At 44.8% G+C, this 15,301-nt stretch overlaps 1 protein-coding gene across 6 annotated transcripts in view; it reads left to right on the top strand.

The window, feature by feature from the left end:
• Nucleotides 1–15,301, top strand: part of gramd1ba (GRAM domain containing 1Ba) — a 178,139-nt gene that overhangs the window by 139,356 nt on the left and 23,482 nt on the right. For all 6 annotated transcript variants that reach the window (XM_052529648.1, XM_052529649.1, XM_052529647.1 and 3 more), the window contains 2 exons: nt 8,691–8,794; nt 9,320–9,415. In XM_052529648.1, coding sequence (XP_052385608.1) covers nt 8,691–8,794; nt 9,320–9,415 — 200 coding nt within the window. The remainder of the gene's footprint in view (nt 1–8,690; nt 8,795–9,319; nt 9,416–15,301) is intronic.

Raw genomic sequence — 15,301 nt, 5'->3', positions numbered from 1 at the left:
AATGCATTAAAAATCCTACAATGTGATTTCCTGGAGAAAGAAAAATCTCATTTTGTCTGTCATTGTGGAAGTGAACCTATGATGAAAATTACAGGCCTCTCTCATCTTTTTAAGTGGGAGAACTTGCACAATTGGTGGCTGACTAAATACTTTTTTGCCCCACTGTGCATGAAGTTGATGCAAAGAGTCAATATTTGCAGTGTTGACCCTTCTTTTTGTGGTCCTTCTGTGGCTCAGTTGGTAGAGCATGGCGCTTGTAACGCCAGGGTAGTGGGTTCGATTCCCGGGACCACCCATACGTAGAATGTATGCACACATGACTGTAAGTCGCTTTGGATAAAAGCGTCAGCTAAATGGCATATATTATTATATTATTATTATTCTTTTTCAAGACCTCTGCAATCTGCCCTGGCATGCTGTCAATTAACCTCTGGGCCACATCCTGACTGATGGCAGCCCATTCTTGCATAATCAATGCTTGGAGTTTGTCAGAATTTGTGGGGTTTTGTTTGTCCACCCGCCTCTTGAGGATTGACCACAAGTTGTCAATGGGATTAAGGTCTGGAGTTTCCTGGCCATGGACCCAAAATATCTACACTGCTCAAAAAAATAAAGGGAACACTAAATAACACATCCTAGATCTGAATGAATGAAATGTTCTTATTAAATACTTTTTTCTTTACATAGTTGAATGTGCTGACAACAAAATCACACCAAAATTATCAAAGGAAATCAAATGTATCAACCCATGGAGGTCTGGATTTGGAGTCACACTCAAAATTAAAGTGGAAAACCACACTACAGGCTGATCCAACTTTGGTGTAATGTCCTTAAAACAAGTCAAAATGAGGCTCAGTCGTTTGTGTGGCCTCCACATGCCTGTATGACCTCCCGACAATGCCTGGGCATGCTCCTGATGAGGTGGCGGATGGTCTCCTGAGGGATCTCCTCCCAGACCTGGACTAAAGCATCCTGGACAGTCTGTGGTGCAACGTGGCATTGGTGAATGGCGCGAGACATGATGTCCCAGATGTGCTCAATTGGATTCAGGTCTGGGGAACGGACGGGCCAGTCCATAGCATCAATGCCTTCCTCTTGCAGGAACTGCTGACACAGTCCAGCCACATGAGGTCTAGCATTGTCTTGCATTAGGAGGAACCCAGGGCCAACCGCACCAGCATATGGTCTCACAAGGGGTCTGAGGATCTCATCTCGGTACCTAATGGCAGTCAGGCTACCTCTGGCGAGCACATGGAGGGCTGTGCGGCCCCCCCAAAGAAATGCACCCCACACCATGACTGACCCACCGCCAAACCGGTCATGCAGGAGGATGTTGCAGGCAGCAGAACGTTCTCCACGGCGTCTCCAGACTGTCACGTCTGTCACATGTGCTCAGTGTGAACGTGCTTTCATCTGTGAAGAGCACGGCACCAGTGGGGCCAATCTTGGTGTTCTCTGGCAAATGCCAAACGTCCTGCACGGTGTTGGGCTGTAAGCACAACCCCCACCTGTGGACGTCGGGCCCTCATACCACCCTCATGGTGGAGTCTGTTTCTGACCGTTTGAGCAGACACATGCACATTTGTGGCCTGCTGGAGGTCATTTTGCAGTGCTCTGGCAGTGCTCCTCCTGCTCCTCCTTGCACAAAGGCGGAGGTAGCGATCCTGATGCTGGGTTGTTGCCCTCCTACGGCCTCCTCCACGTCTCCTGATGTACTGGCCTGTCTCCTGGTAGTGCCTCCATGCTCTGAACACTATGCTGACAGACACAGCAAACTTTCTTGCCACAGCTCGCATTGATGTGCCATCCTGGATGAGCTGCACTACCTGAGCCACTTGTGTGGGTTGTAGACTCCGTCTCATGCTACCACTAGAGTGAAAGCACCGCCAGCATTCAAAAGTGACCAAAACAACAGCCAGGAAGCATAGGAACTGAGAAGTGGTCTGTGGTTATCACCTGCAGAACCACTCCTTTATTGGGAGTGTCTATTCCATTTGCACAACAGCATGTGACATTTATTGTCAATCAGTGTTGCTTCCTAAGTGGACAGTTTGATTTCACAGAAGTGTGATTGACTTGGAGTTACATTGTGTTGTTTAAGTGTTCCCTTTATTTTTTTGAGCAGTGTATGTTTTGTTCCCCGAGCCACTTCGTTATCACTTTTGCCTTATGGGAAGGTGCTCCGTCATGCTGGAAAAGACATTGTTCGTCACCAAACTGTTTCTGGATGGTTGGGAGAAGTTGCTCTTGGAGGATTTGTTGGTATCATTCTTTATTCATGACTGTGTTCTTAGGCAAAATTGTGAGTGAGCCCACTCCCTTGGCTGAGAAGCAACCCCACACATGAATGGTCTCAGGATGCTTTACTGTTGGCATGACACAGGACTGGTGGTAGCGCTCACCTTGTCTTCTCCGGACAAGTTTTTTTTTCGGATCCCCCAAACAATCGGAACGGGGATTCATCAGAGAAAATGACTTTAACCCAGTCCTCAGCAGTCCAATCCCTGTACCTTTTGCAGAATATCAGTCTGTCCCTGATGTTTTTCCTGGAGAGAAGTGGCTTCTTTGGTGCCCTTCTTGACAGCAGGCCATCCTCCAAAAGTCTTCGACCTTGCTGTGCGTGCAGATGGACTCACACCTGCCTGCTGCCATTCCTGAGCAAGCTCTGTACTGGTGGAGCCCCGATCCCGCAGCTGAATAAACTTTAGGAGACGGTCCTGGGCATGCTGGACTTTCTCTGGAACCCTTGATGATCCGATAAATGGTTGATTTAGTTGCAATCTTACAGGCAGCAATATCCTTGCCTGTGAAGCCCTTTTTGTGCAAAGCAATGATGGTGGCACGTATTTCCTTGCAGGTAACCATGTTTGACAGAGGAAGAATAATGATTCCAAGCACCACCCTCCTTTTGAAGCTTCCAGTCTGTTATTCGAACTCAATCAGCATGACCGAGTGATCTCCAGCATTGTCCTCGTCAACACTCACACCTGGGGTAATGAGAGAATCACTGACATGATGTCAGCTGGTGCTTTTGTGGCAGGGCTGAAATGCAGTGGAAATGTTTTTGGGGGATTCAGTTCATTTGCATGGCAAAGAGGGACTTTGATCAGATGAATTGCAATTAATTGCACTCTTCATAACATTCTGGAGTTTATGCAAATTGCCATCATACAAACTGAGGCAGCAGACTTTGTGAAAATGTTTGTGTCATTCTCAACTTTTGGCCACGACTGTAAATTAACTGTAATTTTGTTCGTTATGTTCCAACACTCCCTCCATGTTGTGCAAATATCAGTTATTTAAAAATGTTGTTGTATATCCTACCTATTATTTGAGCAAGTATCTTTTCCTGACTCAAATAGGATTCCCTCAACATTGCTCTGATGACCAAAAGCTTTCAGATCGAAATTTCGTCAAATACAACTTTTAATCGGCAGATTTTTGTTCTTTTTTATGTATTTGTAATAATGACAATTACAACAATACTGAATATAACTTAATATAATACATCAATAAAATCTATTTATCCTCAAGTAAATAATGAAACATGTTCAATTTGGTTTAAATAATGCAAAAACAAAGTGTTGGAGAAGAAAGTAAAAGTGCAATATGTGCTATGTAAGAAAGGTAACGTTTCAGTCCCTTGCTCAGAACATGAGAACATATGAAAGCTGGTTCCTTTTAACATGAGTCTTCAATATTCCCAGGTAAGAAGTTTTAGGTTGTAGTTATTACAGGAATTATTGGACTATTTCCCTCTATACCATTTGTATTTCATTAACCTTTGACTTTTGGATGTGCTTATAGGCACTTTACCATTGCCAGTGTAACAGTATAGCTTCCTCCTCCCTGGGCTCGAACCAGCAACACAACGACAACAGCCATCATCGAGGCAGCGTTACCCATGCAGAGCAAGGGGAGCAACTACTAGAAGGCTCAGAGCGAGTGACGTTTGAAACGCTATTAGCGCTCAAAAGTTAAGCAGGAAGAAACTGTGGAAATACTCATCAGGATGGGGAACGCACGTTTCTGACCACACAGCGTGCTGGGGTCATAGAATAACTGAAAGAAGTCCCAGAAGTCAAGGCCACTGATAAGCTGAATGAGATGTGATAAATATTTGGTGTGACCTTGACCAATAAGACTCTAACAAAATTGGGGCTCCTCTGAATGGAAGACAAAGCTGCCCGACTAGAACCAACCAGAAGGGATGGCTAGAATCAGCTGACGGAAGCTGTCCGTTTTAACATTGTTCCTCTTTAGAGTATTTAACAATATATACATTGGCTGGCGAGTTGATACAATTCCAAATTTGAAAGTTTAAAAACACCCTCAGATTTTCGGAAATGTTCCACTTTATTCAGAGTTTTATTTGCCCAAATGAAATCTGTCATTGGTATTACCGAAAATAAATTCTAAAACATTGGAGCCATTATTCCATTGAATTATATTTGATTTCATGTTGTTGAGTAATGGGTTAAAGTTATTTATGTATTTGTTGTTTATCACTTAATAATCATCTTAAGTATGTAGTATTTTTGTGGACCACAAAGTATTGCTGGAGATTATGAGTTATTCGTTTTCTTTTCCCTATCGTCAATATTTCGGTTCATTCCGAAATATTTTTACATTGAGTTTTCAATATTAGTCAGGTGTATGAGGAGATGGTCTGCAAATAAGTTTAGTTTATATACATGTTTACTGATATCTGTTACTTTTGGGTCCTGTCTAATTTTGTATTTTTTTATTTCCCCTTTATTTAACCAGGTAGGCTAGTTGAGAAGTTCTCATTTATAACTGCGACCTGGCCAAGATAAAGCAAAGCATTTCGACACATACTACAACATAGTTACACATGGAATAAACAAACATACAATCAATATACAGTAGAAAATTCTATATACAGCATGTGCAAATGAGGTAGGATAAGAGAGAGAAGTTAATAAATAAGCCATGGTGGCCAATGAATTACAATATAGCAATTAAACACTGGAATGGTAGGATGTGCAGAAGATTAATGTGCAAGTTGAGATACTGGGTGCAAAGGAGCAAGATAAATAAATAAATAAATACAATATGGGGATAAGGTAGATTGGATGGGTTATTTACAGATGAGCTATGTACAGGTGCAGTGATCTGCAAGCGGTTCAATTGCCAGTTGAAACAGGAGGGGGGAGAGAGAACATCACTGTCTCGTACCCCTTTCTAAAGCAATTTAATCAGATAATGTAATTTTGTTTTCTTTTTGCTTTAGGATATTTATGTAATATTTTTATGACAATCTGGAAAGTTGAATGTTTCCAAAGTTTTGATTAGAAAAGGCCATTCGATTGTTGAAAGCGTTTTTGTCATCAACAGCCATTATTGGAAAATGCACAATCTTGTTTTTTAGCGCATTGTATTATACTAAAACATGTTCTTGTATTTGTTGGCAAGTGTCTATTTTAGTATATATCATGTCTGGTAATACTTTTGCCATTCTGTTGATTATGAGTTTTGTTATTTTATTGTCTCAATTTATTAAACCTATCACTCTGTAATCTGCTGGGGACTCTCCTGAAATAACTGTTTGATACATGGAACTCAGAAGCACTGCATTGAGTGGCATGTGTGTTTGTAATTTGCGTAAATAGCGGTGCTACTTTGTCCCAGAATATCAAATCAAATTCTACGTGAAAGCGGTCCATCCCTGGTGCTTTCTCTGAGCGAATGTTTTAACGGTGTCTTGTTTATTTTGGGGTGAGTTCCATTTGCTGATCTCTACTTTAGGGTTATTGAGTCTAAGAAGGCTGTAGAATCAGTTGAAATCAACTGAAATATAATTCTTATTTATATAAATTTTCATGGAAGCTTTTATAATTGTTATTAGAAGCATTGTTTAATTAAAGCAATTGTATACTTAACTTAAAAAAGGATGACTTGTTTGGCGTGTATTCATTTTGTGTGGGCTGTGTGGTGTTTGCCAGTTTTTTTTGCCATTAAATAGTATGCTTTAACTTGTAATTGTATGTTCTTTATTTTGTAAATCTTTTTTTGTCTTTTTCAAAGATAATGATTTATTTGTATTTCATTTTAATTTCTAACTTTTACCAGGTATGAAATTATCATTCCCCTAATGTATGCCTTAAAAGCATCCCAAAATGGCCTTCCGATCGGCACAGTGGTCTTTATTTTTTCGTTTACATATTTAATACACTTGTCTTGAAGATGTGCGATGTCCATCGTCCATATTCTGTCACTAAGTGTATTTTCTATTGGTTTAATTATGCATGATTCTTGAGAATGATCCGATATCACTATATCATGGATTTTAGAACCAGCATATTGTTGTGCATTGTCATTTTTTTTTTTGAAGGTGTGGTCTTTTGTAGTTGGGAATACAAATTTCCAGATGTCCTGTAAAATATTTGTCCCTTTTTGATAGACGGGTTGGTTGTTTAGCAACAAAACCGACGCCTGTACAACTATGGGACAAAACCGATGGTGTTGGCTTAGATTGTTGACAACATGCAAACAATATTTTCTCTCCAATGTTTGTTGATAACAAATCAATTTGCACAATGAGCATTTGTTGCCTCTCGAATACATCATTACTGTTGTTGGTTTGCTAACTAGTGAATTTGAGGAATATTGGCATTGACATCAAATCAGTCAAAACACCTCAAAACAAAACACAGTATCAAGAACAAGATGAAACTAGCTGAAACAAGTCACTTACGATTCCCCACATGGCAGTTTCTGGTGATTGTTTGTAGCTATCTGGCCATCCAGAATCGCATCGTTTTCGTGACGTCAGCTAACCCATCTATACGACAGACAATCATACCTGTTCTACACCACACATTTATGAATATTCTAGAACTTTTCACACACCCTGAACAGGCCCCAGGTTTCGATTCATACGCTCAGCTGGCTTTTCTGCCATTGGACTTGTTTTGAAGCTCAAATGCACATAGACGTCCCTTTTTCAGGATCCTGTCTTTCAAAGATAATTAGTAAAAATCCAAATAGCTTCACAGATCTTAATTGTTTAGAGTTGAAACACTGTTTGCCATGCTTGTTCAATGAACCATAAACAATTAATGAACATGCACCTGTGGAACGGTCATTAAGACACTAACAGCTTATAGACGGTAGGCAATTAAGGTCACAGTTATGAAAACTTAGGACACTAAGAGGCCTTTCTACTGAAAAACACCAAAAGAAAGATGCCCAGGGTCCCTGCTCATCTGCGTGAATGTGCCTTAGGCATGCTGCAAGGAGGCATGAGGACTGCAGATGTGGCCAGGGCAATAAATTGCAATGTCCTTACTATAAGATGCCTAAGCGCTATAGGGAGACAGGACAGACAGCTGATCGTCCTCGCAGTGGCAGATCACATGTAACAACACCTGCACAGGATCGGTACATCCGAACATCACACCTGCGGGACAGGTACAGGATGGCAACAACAACTGCCCGAGTTACACCAGGAACACACAATCCCACCATCGGTGCTCAGACTGTCTGCAATAGGCTGAGAGAGGCTGGACTGAGGGCTTGTAGGCCTGTTGTAAAGGCAGGTCCTCACCAGACATCACCGGCAACGTCGTCACCTATGGGCACATACCCACCGTCGCTGGACCAGACAGGACTGGCAAACAGTGCTCTTTACTGACGAGTCGCGGTTTTGTCTCACCAGGGGTGATGGTCGGATTCGTGTTTATCGTTGAAGGAATGAGCGTTACACCGAGGCCTGTACTCTGGAACGGGATCGAGGTGGAGGGTCCGTCATGGGCCGTGTGTCACAGCATCATCAGACTGCCTGCAATGACAACAAGCTCAATCTCAACGCTGTGGGTTCAGGGAAGACATCCTCCTCCCTCCATGTGGTACCTTTCCTGCAGGCTCATCCTGACATGACCCTCCAGCATGACAATGCCACCACGCACATAACGAGCAGTATTGCTGATTTCTTGCAAGACAGAAATGTCAATGTTCTGTCATGGCCAGCGAAGAGCCCAGATCTCAATCGTATTGAGCACGTCTGCGACCTGTTGGATCAGAGGGTGAGGGCTAGGGCCATTCCTCCCAGAAATGTCCGGGAACTTTCAGGTGCCTTGGTGGAAGAGTGGGGTAACATCTCACAGCAAGACCTAGCAAATCTGGTGCAGTCCATGAGGAGGAGATGCACTGCAGTACTTAATGCAGCTGGTGGCCACACCAGACACTGACTGTTACTTTTGATTTTGACCCCCCACCCCCTTTGTTCAGGGACACATTATTCCATTTCTGTTAGTCACATGTCTGTGGAACTTGTTCAGTATATGTCTCAATTGTTGAATCTTATGTTCATACAAATATTTACACGTTAAGTTTGCTGAAAATAAATGCATTTGACAATGAGTTTAGATGCAGCCTTGTCCCAGATCTGTTTGTGCTCATACATTCTATCCTTAATGAGGGGAGACTTTGGCATGATAATGAGTGACAAGGAGTTGGCATGCCAGCATAAATAGACTGGATAGATGTACAATGACGGGTAGGCTGTCATTATAAGTAACAATTTGTTCTTAACTGACTTGCCTAGTTAAATCAAATGTAAAATAAACATTTGATCTGCAGATGTTTTATATTTATTGGTAGAGCCATGACTTCTTATAAACCCCATGACCTTTAATAACCTGATGACCTTTGACCCTGTGTGGCAGACTACTCCTGTGCCCTGCAAAGAGATATCCTGCTGCAGGGGCGCCTCTACGTCTCAGAAAACTGGATTTGTTTCTATAGCAACATCTTCCGCTGGGAAACACTGGTATGGACTAGTTTCCTTTACCATTCTCTACGCTGGGTTACTCTGTCCCTTAATGCACAATGTGCCAAATTGCCCTTGTACTTATGTATAGGCCATCTATTTTCTCTTAATAGAAGGTATTTGGCTTCAAATTAAAGTGATTTGCTTGGTTTGTTCCATATACTGCAGTATTAAAGCTACAGTCCAGGATTTGTGATTCTGTAAAATCATGTCTTATCAGAACCCAAAATATAGGTTTTATTATTTCATGTTAACAAGCAACAAGAATGTAATCATACAATGTGTATCTTCAAAATATGGTTAAAACCATAGAATCTTTGATGCCAATGACTTGCAGCTAGAGCACTGTCTATCAATTTGAGTTGTGTTATGTTTCCCTCCGCTGTCTGGTTGAGGACCCCATTCTGTTGTTTTTACAATCAGACTGTAGCTTTAATGATAACATCTTTCATTTGCAGTAGTTCTAGGCTTTTCAGGAGGGATGTTATCTGTAGTCTAACATAGTTTCGTGCTTTTCCTCTCTAGCTGACAGTCCGGCTGAAGGATATCTGCAGCATGACTAAGGAGAAGACTGCCCGCCTCATTCCCAACGCCATCCAGCTGTGCACCGACAATGACAAGGTCAGCACTGAACCCACACATGCATATATACACAGTCATGGACGATTGCCACTCCTATTTGTCATTTTTTTATTTGAGTCGAGAAAAATGTGTCCTCAGACCTGGAGGGAAGCCAAAGTCATTCCGCTACACAAGAATGGTAAAGCATCCTTTACTGGTTCTAACAGTTTACCAATCAGCTTGCTGCCGACTCTTAGCAAATCTTTTTTTTTAAAGAAGGGGAAAAAGTGTTTGACCAGACACAATGCTATTGCTCTCTAAACAAATGAACAACAGACTTTCAGCATGCTTATAGAGAAGGGCACTCAACATGTACTGCACTGAGACAAATGACTGATGATTGGTTGAAAGAAATTGATAAGAAGATGATTGTGGGAGCTGTACTGTTATATTTCAGTGCAGCCTTTGATATTATTGACCCCAACTGGCAACCTTGGTTAGCGCGCTCAGTGCACTCGGCCCGCCACAGGAGTCGCTGGTGCGCAATGAGACAAGGCCATCCCTACCGGCCAAGCCCTCCCTAACCCGGACGACCATAGGCCAATTTTGCGTCGCCCCACGGACCTTCCGGTCGCGGACGGTTAAAACAGAGCCTGGGCGCGGACGGTTACAACAGAGCCTGGGCGCGGACGGTTACAACAGAGCCTGGGCGCGGACGGTTACAACAGAGCCTGGGCGCGGACGGTTACAACAGAGCCTGGGCGCGGCCGGTTACAACAGAGCCTGGGCGCGGCCGGTTACAACAGAGCCTGGGCGCGGACGGTTACAACAGAGCCTGGGCGCGGCCGGTTACAACAGAGCCTGGACGCGGCCGGTTACAACAGAGCCTGGACGCGGCCGGTTAGAACAGAGCCTGGGCGCGGACGGTTACAACAGAGCCTGGGCGCGGCCGGTTACAACAGAGCCTGGGCGCGGCCGGTTACAACAGAGCCTGGGCGCGGACGGTTACAACAGAGCCTGGGCGCGGCCGGTTACAACAGAGCCTGGGCGCGGACGGTTACAACAGAGCCTGGGCGCGGACGGTTACAAGCGAGCCTGGGCGCGGACGGTTACAAGCGAGCCTGGGCGCGGACGGTTACAAGCGAGCCTGGGCGCGGACGGTTACAAGCGAGCCTGGGCGCGGACGGTTACAAGCGAGCCTGGGCGCGGACGGTTACAAGCGAGCCTGGGCGCGGACGGTTACAACCGAGCCTGGGCGCGGACGGTTACAACCGAGCCTGGGCGCGGACGGTTACAAGCCGAGCCTGGGCGCGGACGGTTACAACCGAGCCTGGGCGCGGACGGTTACAAGCGAGCCTGGGCGCGGACGGTTACAAGCGAGCCTGGGCGCGGACGGTTACAAGCGAGCCTGGGCGCGGACGGTTACAACCGAGCCTGGGCGCGGACGGTTACAACCGAGCCTGGGCGCGGACGGTTACAACCGAGCCTGGGCGCGGACGGTTACAACCGAGCCTGGGCGTGGACGGTTACAACAGAGCCTGGGCGCGAACCCAGAGTCTCTGATGGCACTGCGCCACCCGGGAGGCCCAATGGAAGCACCTCTAATGTTAAACATGTAAAGTGTGGTTTACCGTAGGGCAGCTCTCCTTGCCCTCTACTCGTCTCTATTGTCACTACTGACCTGCCACTGGCATTAAACAAAGCTTGTGTGTCCATATATGCTGATGATTCAACCATTTACGTTTCAGAAACCACAGCTAGTGAAATCACTGCAACTATAAACAAAGAGTTGCAGTGAATTTTAGAATGGGAGGCTGGTAATAAACTAGTCCTGAACATCTCTAAAATTAAGAGGATTGTGTGGTACAAATCATTCCCTAAATTCTAGGCCTCAGCGGAATCTGATAATGAATGATGTGGCTATTGAGCAAGTTGAGGAGACTAAATTACTTGGTGTTAATTTAGAATGTAAACTGTCATGGTCAAAACATATTGATTCAATGGTTGTAAAGATGGGAAGAGGTCTGTCCATAATTAAGAGATGCTCTGCTTTTTTGACACCACACTCCATAATGCAAGTCCTGCAGGCTCTAGTTTTATGTTATCTTTATTATTGCCCAGTCATAAGGTCAGGTTCTGCAAAGAAGGAGCTAGAAAAAGTGCAGCTGGTGCAGAACAGAGCGGCACGTCTTGCTCTTCACTGTAATCAGAGGGCTAATATCAATACAATGAATGTCAGTCTCTCTTGACTGAAAGTAAGGAGCGACTGACTGCATCACTTATTTTTATTCGAACATCCGTTTTCAAAATTCCAAATTGTTTTCCATAGTCAACTTGCACACAGCTCTAACACACACTCTTACCCCACCAAACATGCCATCAGGGGTCATTCCACAACCCCCAAATCCAGAACAAATTCAAGAAATTGTACAGTATTATACACTGAGTGTACAAAACATTAGGAACACCTTCCTTATATTGAGTTGCAGCCCTTTTTGCCCTGAGAACAGCCTCAATTTGTTAGGGCATGGACGACACAAGCTGTCAAAAGCATTCCACAGGGATACTGGCCCATGTTGACTCCAATGCTTCCCACGGTTGGCTGCATGTCCTTTGGGTTATGGACCATTCTTGGGACACACCGAAAACTGTTGAGCATGCAAAACTCAGCAGCGTTGCAGTTCTTGACACACTCAAACCGGTCCGCACCTGGCACCTACTACTATACCCTGTTCAAAGGCACTTAAATCTTTTGTCTTGCCCATTCAACCTCTGAATGGCACACATACGCAATCAATCAAATTCAATCAATCAAATTTTATTTATATAGCCCTTCGTACATCAGCTGATATCTCAAAGTGCTGTACAGAAACCCAGCCTAAAACCCCAAACAGCAAGCAATGCAGGTGTAGAAGCACGGTGGCTAGGAAAAACTCCCTAGAAAGGCCAAAACCTAGGAAGAAACCTAGAGAGGAACCAGGCTATGTGGGGTGGCCAGTCCTCTTCTGGCTGTGCCGGGTGGAGATTATAACAGAACATGGCCAAGATGTTCAAATGTTCATAAATGACCAGCATGGTCGAATAATAACAAGGCAGAACAGTTGAAACTGGAGCAGCAGCACAGTCAGTTGGACTGGGAACAGCAAGGAGTCATCATGTCAGGTCGTCCTGGGGCACGGTCCTTGGGCTCAGGTCCTCCGAGAGAGAGAGAAAGAAAGAGAGAATTAGAGAGAGCATATGTGGGGTGGCCAGTCCTCTCCTGGCTGTGCCGGGTGGAGATTATAACAGAACATGGCCAAGATGTTCAAATGTTCATAAATGACCAGCATGGTCAAATAATAGTAAGGCAGAACAGTTGAAACTGGAGCAGCAGCATGGCCAGGTGGACTGGGGACAGCAAGGAGTCATCATTTCAGGTAGTCCTGGGGCATGGTCCTAGGGCTCAGGTCAGTTGAAACTGGAGCAGCAGCATGGCCAGGTGGACTGGGGACAGCAAGGAGTCATCATGTCAGGTCGTCCTGGGGCACGGTCCTAGGGCTCAGGTCCTCCGAGAGAGAGAGAGAAAGAAAGAAGGAGAGAATTAGAGAACGCACGCTTAGATTCACACAGGACACCGAATAGGACAGGAGAAGTACTCCAGATATAACAAACTGACCCTAGCCCCCCGACACAAACTACTGCAGCATAAATACTGGAGGCTGAGACAGGAGGGTTCAGGAGACACTGTGGCCCCATCCGATGACACCCCCGGACAGGGCCAAACAGGAAGGATATAACCCCACCCACTTTGCCAAAGCACAGCCCCCACACCACTAGAGGGATATCTTCAACCACCAACTTACCATCCTGAGACAAGGCTGAGTATAGCCCACAAAGATCTCCGCCACGGCACAACCCAAGGGGGGGGGGCGCCAACCCAGACAGGATGACCACAACAGTGAATCAACCCACTCAGGTGACGCACCCCCTGCAGGGACGGCATGAGAGAGCCCCAGTAAGCCAGTGACTCAGCCCCTGTAATAGGGTTAGAGGCAGAGAATCCCAGTGGAAAGAGGGGAACCGGCCAGGCAGAGACAGCAAGGGCGGTTCGTTGCTCCAGAGCCTTTCCGTTCACCTTCCCACTCCTGGGCCAGACTACACTCAATCATATGACCCACTGAAGAGATGAGTCTTCAGTAAAGACTTAAAGGTTGAGACCGAGTTTGCGTCTCTGACATGGGTAGGCAGACCGTTCCATAAAAATGGAGCTCTATAGGAGAAAGCCCTGCCTCCAGCTGTTTGCTTAGAAATTCTAGGGACAATTAGGAGGCCTGCGTCTTGTGACCGTAGCGTACGTGTAGGTATGTACGGCAGGACCAAATCAGAGAGATAGGTAGGAGCAAGCCCATGTAATGCTTTGTAGGTTAGCAGTAAAACCTTGAAATCAGCCCTTGCTTTGACAGGAAGCCAGTGTAGAGAGGCTAGCACTGGAGTAATATGATCAAATTTTTTGGTTCTAGTCAGGATTCTAGCAGCCGTATTTAGCACTAACTGAAGCTTATTTAGTGCTTTATCCGGGTAGCCGGAAAGTAGAGCATTGCAGTAGTCTAACCTAGAAGTGACAAAAGCATGGATACATTTTTCTGCATCATTTTTGGACAGAAAGTTTCTGATTTTTGCAATATTATGTAGATGGAAAAAAGCTGTCCTCGAAATGATCTTGATATGTTCTTCAAAAGAGAGATCAGGGTCCAGAGTAATGCCGAGGTCCTTCACAGTTTTATTTGAGACGACTGTACAACCATTAAGATTAATTGTCAGATTCAACAGAAGATCTCTTTGTTTCTTGGGACCTAGAACAAGCATCTCTGTTTTGTCCGAGTTTAATAGTACAAAGTTTGCAGCCATCCACTTCCTTATGTCTGAAACACATGCTTCTAGCGAGGGCAATTTTGGGGCTTCACCATGTTTCATTGAAATGTACAGCTGTGTGTCATCCACATAGCAGTGAAAGTTAACATTATGCTTTCGAATAACATCCCCAAGAGGTAAAATGTATAGTGAAAACAATAGTGGTCCTAAAACAGAACCTTGAGGAACACCAAAATTTACAGTTGATTTGTCAGAGGACAATCCATTCACAATCCATGTCTCAGGGCTTAAAAATCACCTGGTCAGTCTCTGTCATGGAAAGTTGTTCCTAATGTTTTGTACACTCGGTGTATAGCGCCATAATTGCATCGAATTCCCTTCCATCTCACATTGCTCAAGTGAACGCCAAACTTGGTTTAAAAAAACAGATAAAGCCTCGGCACAACGCCTCTCCCCATGTGACCTAGATATTTTGTGTGTATGTACTGATACTTTTGTTTATATAGTGTATTTGGACACCTCTTCAAATTAGTGGATTTGGCTATTTCAGCCATACCTGTTACTGACAGGTGTGTAAAATCGAGCCCGCAGTCCGTAGACAAACATTGGCAGTAGAATGGCCTTACTAAAGAGCTCAGTGACTCTCAACATGGCATTGTCATAGGATGATACCTTTCCAACAAATTTCTGCCCTGCTAGAGCTGCCCCGGTCAACTGTAAGTGCTTTTATTGTGAAATGAAAACGTCTAGGAGCAACAACGGCTCACCCACGAAGTGGTAGGTCGCACAAGTGTACAGAAGGGGACCGCAGAGTGCTGTAGCGCGTAGCTCGTAAACATTCTGTCCTCGGTTGCAACACTTACTAGCGAGTTCCAAACTGCCTCTGGAAGCAACGTCAGCACAAGAACAGTTCATTGGGAGCTTCATAAAATCGCTTTCCATGGCCGAACAGCCACACATAAGCCTAAGATCACCATGCGCAATGCCAAGCGTCGGCTGGAGTGGTGTAAAGCTCGCTGCCATTTAGACTCTGGAGCAGTGGAAACGCTCCAGTGCTCCAGAGTGATGTTTTTCCAGTGAGGGGAAATCTTAACG

Source organism: Oncorhynchus keta, chromosome 11, assembly GCF_023373465.1.
Source record: "Oncorhynchus keta strain PuntledgeMale-10-30-2019 chromosome 11, Oket_V2, whole genome shotgun sequence".
NCBI classification, from domain to species: Eukaryota; Metazoa; Chordata; class Actinopteri; order Salmoniformes; family Salmonidae; genus Oncorhynchus; species Oncorhynchus keta.
This window is presented reverse-complemented; position numbering and strand designations above follow the sequence as displayed.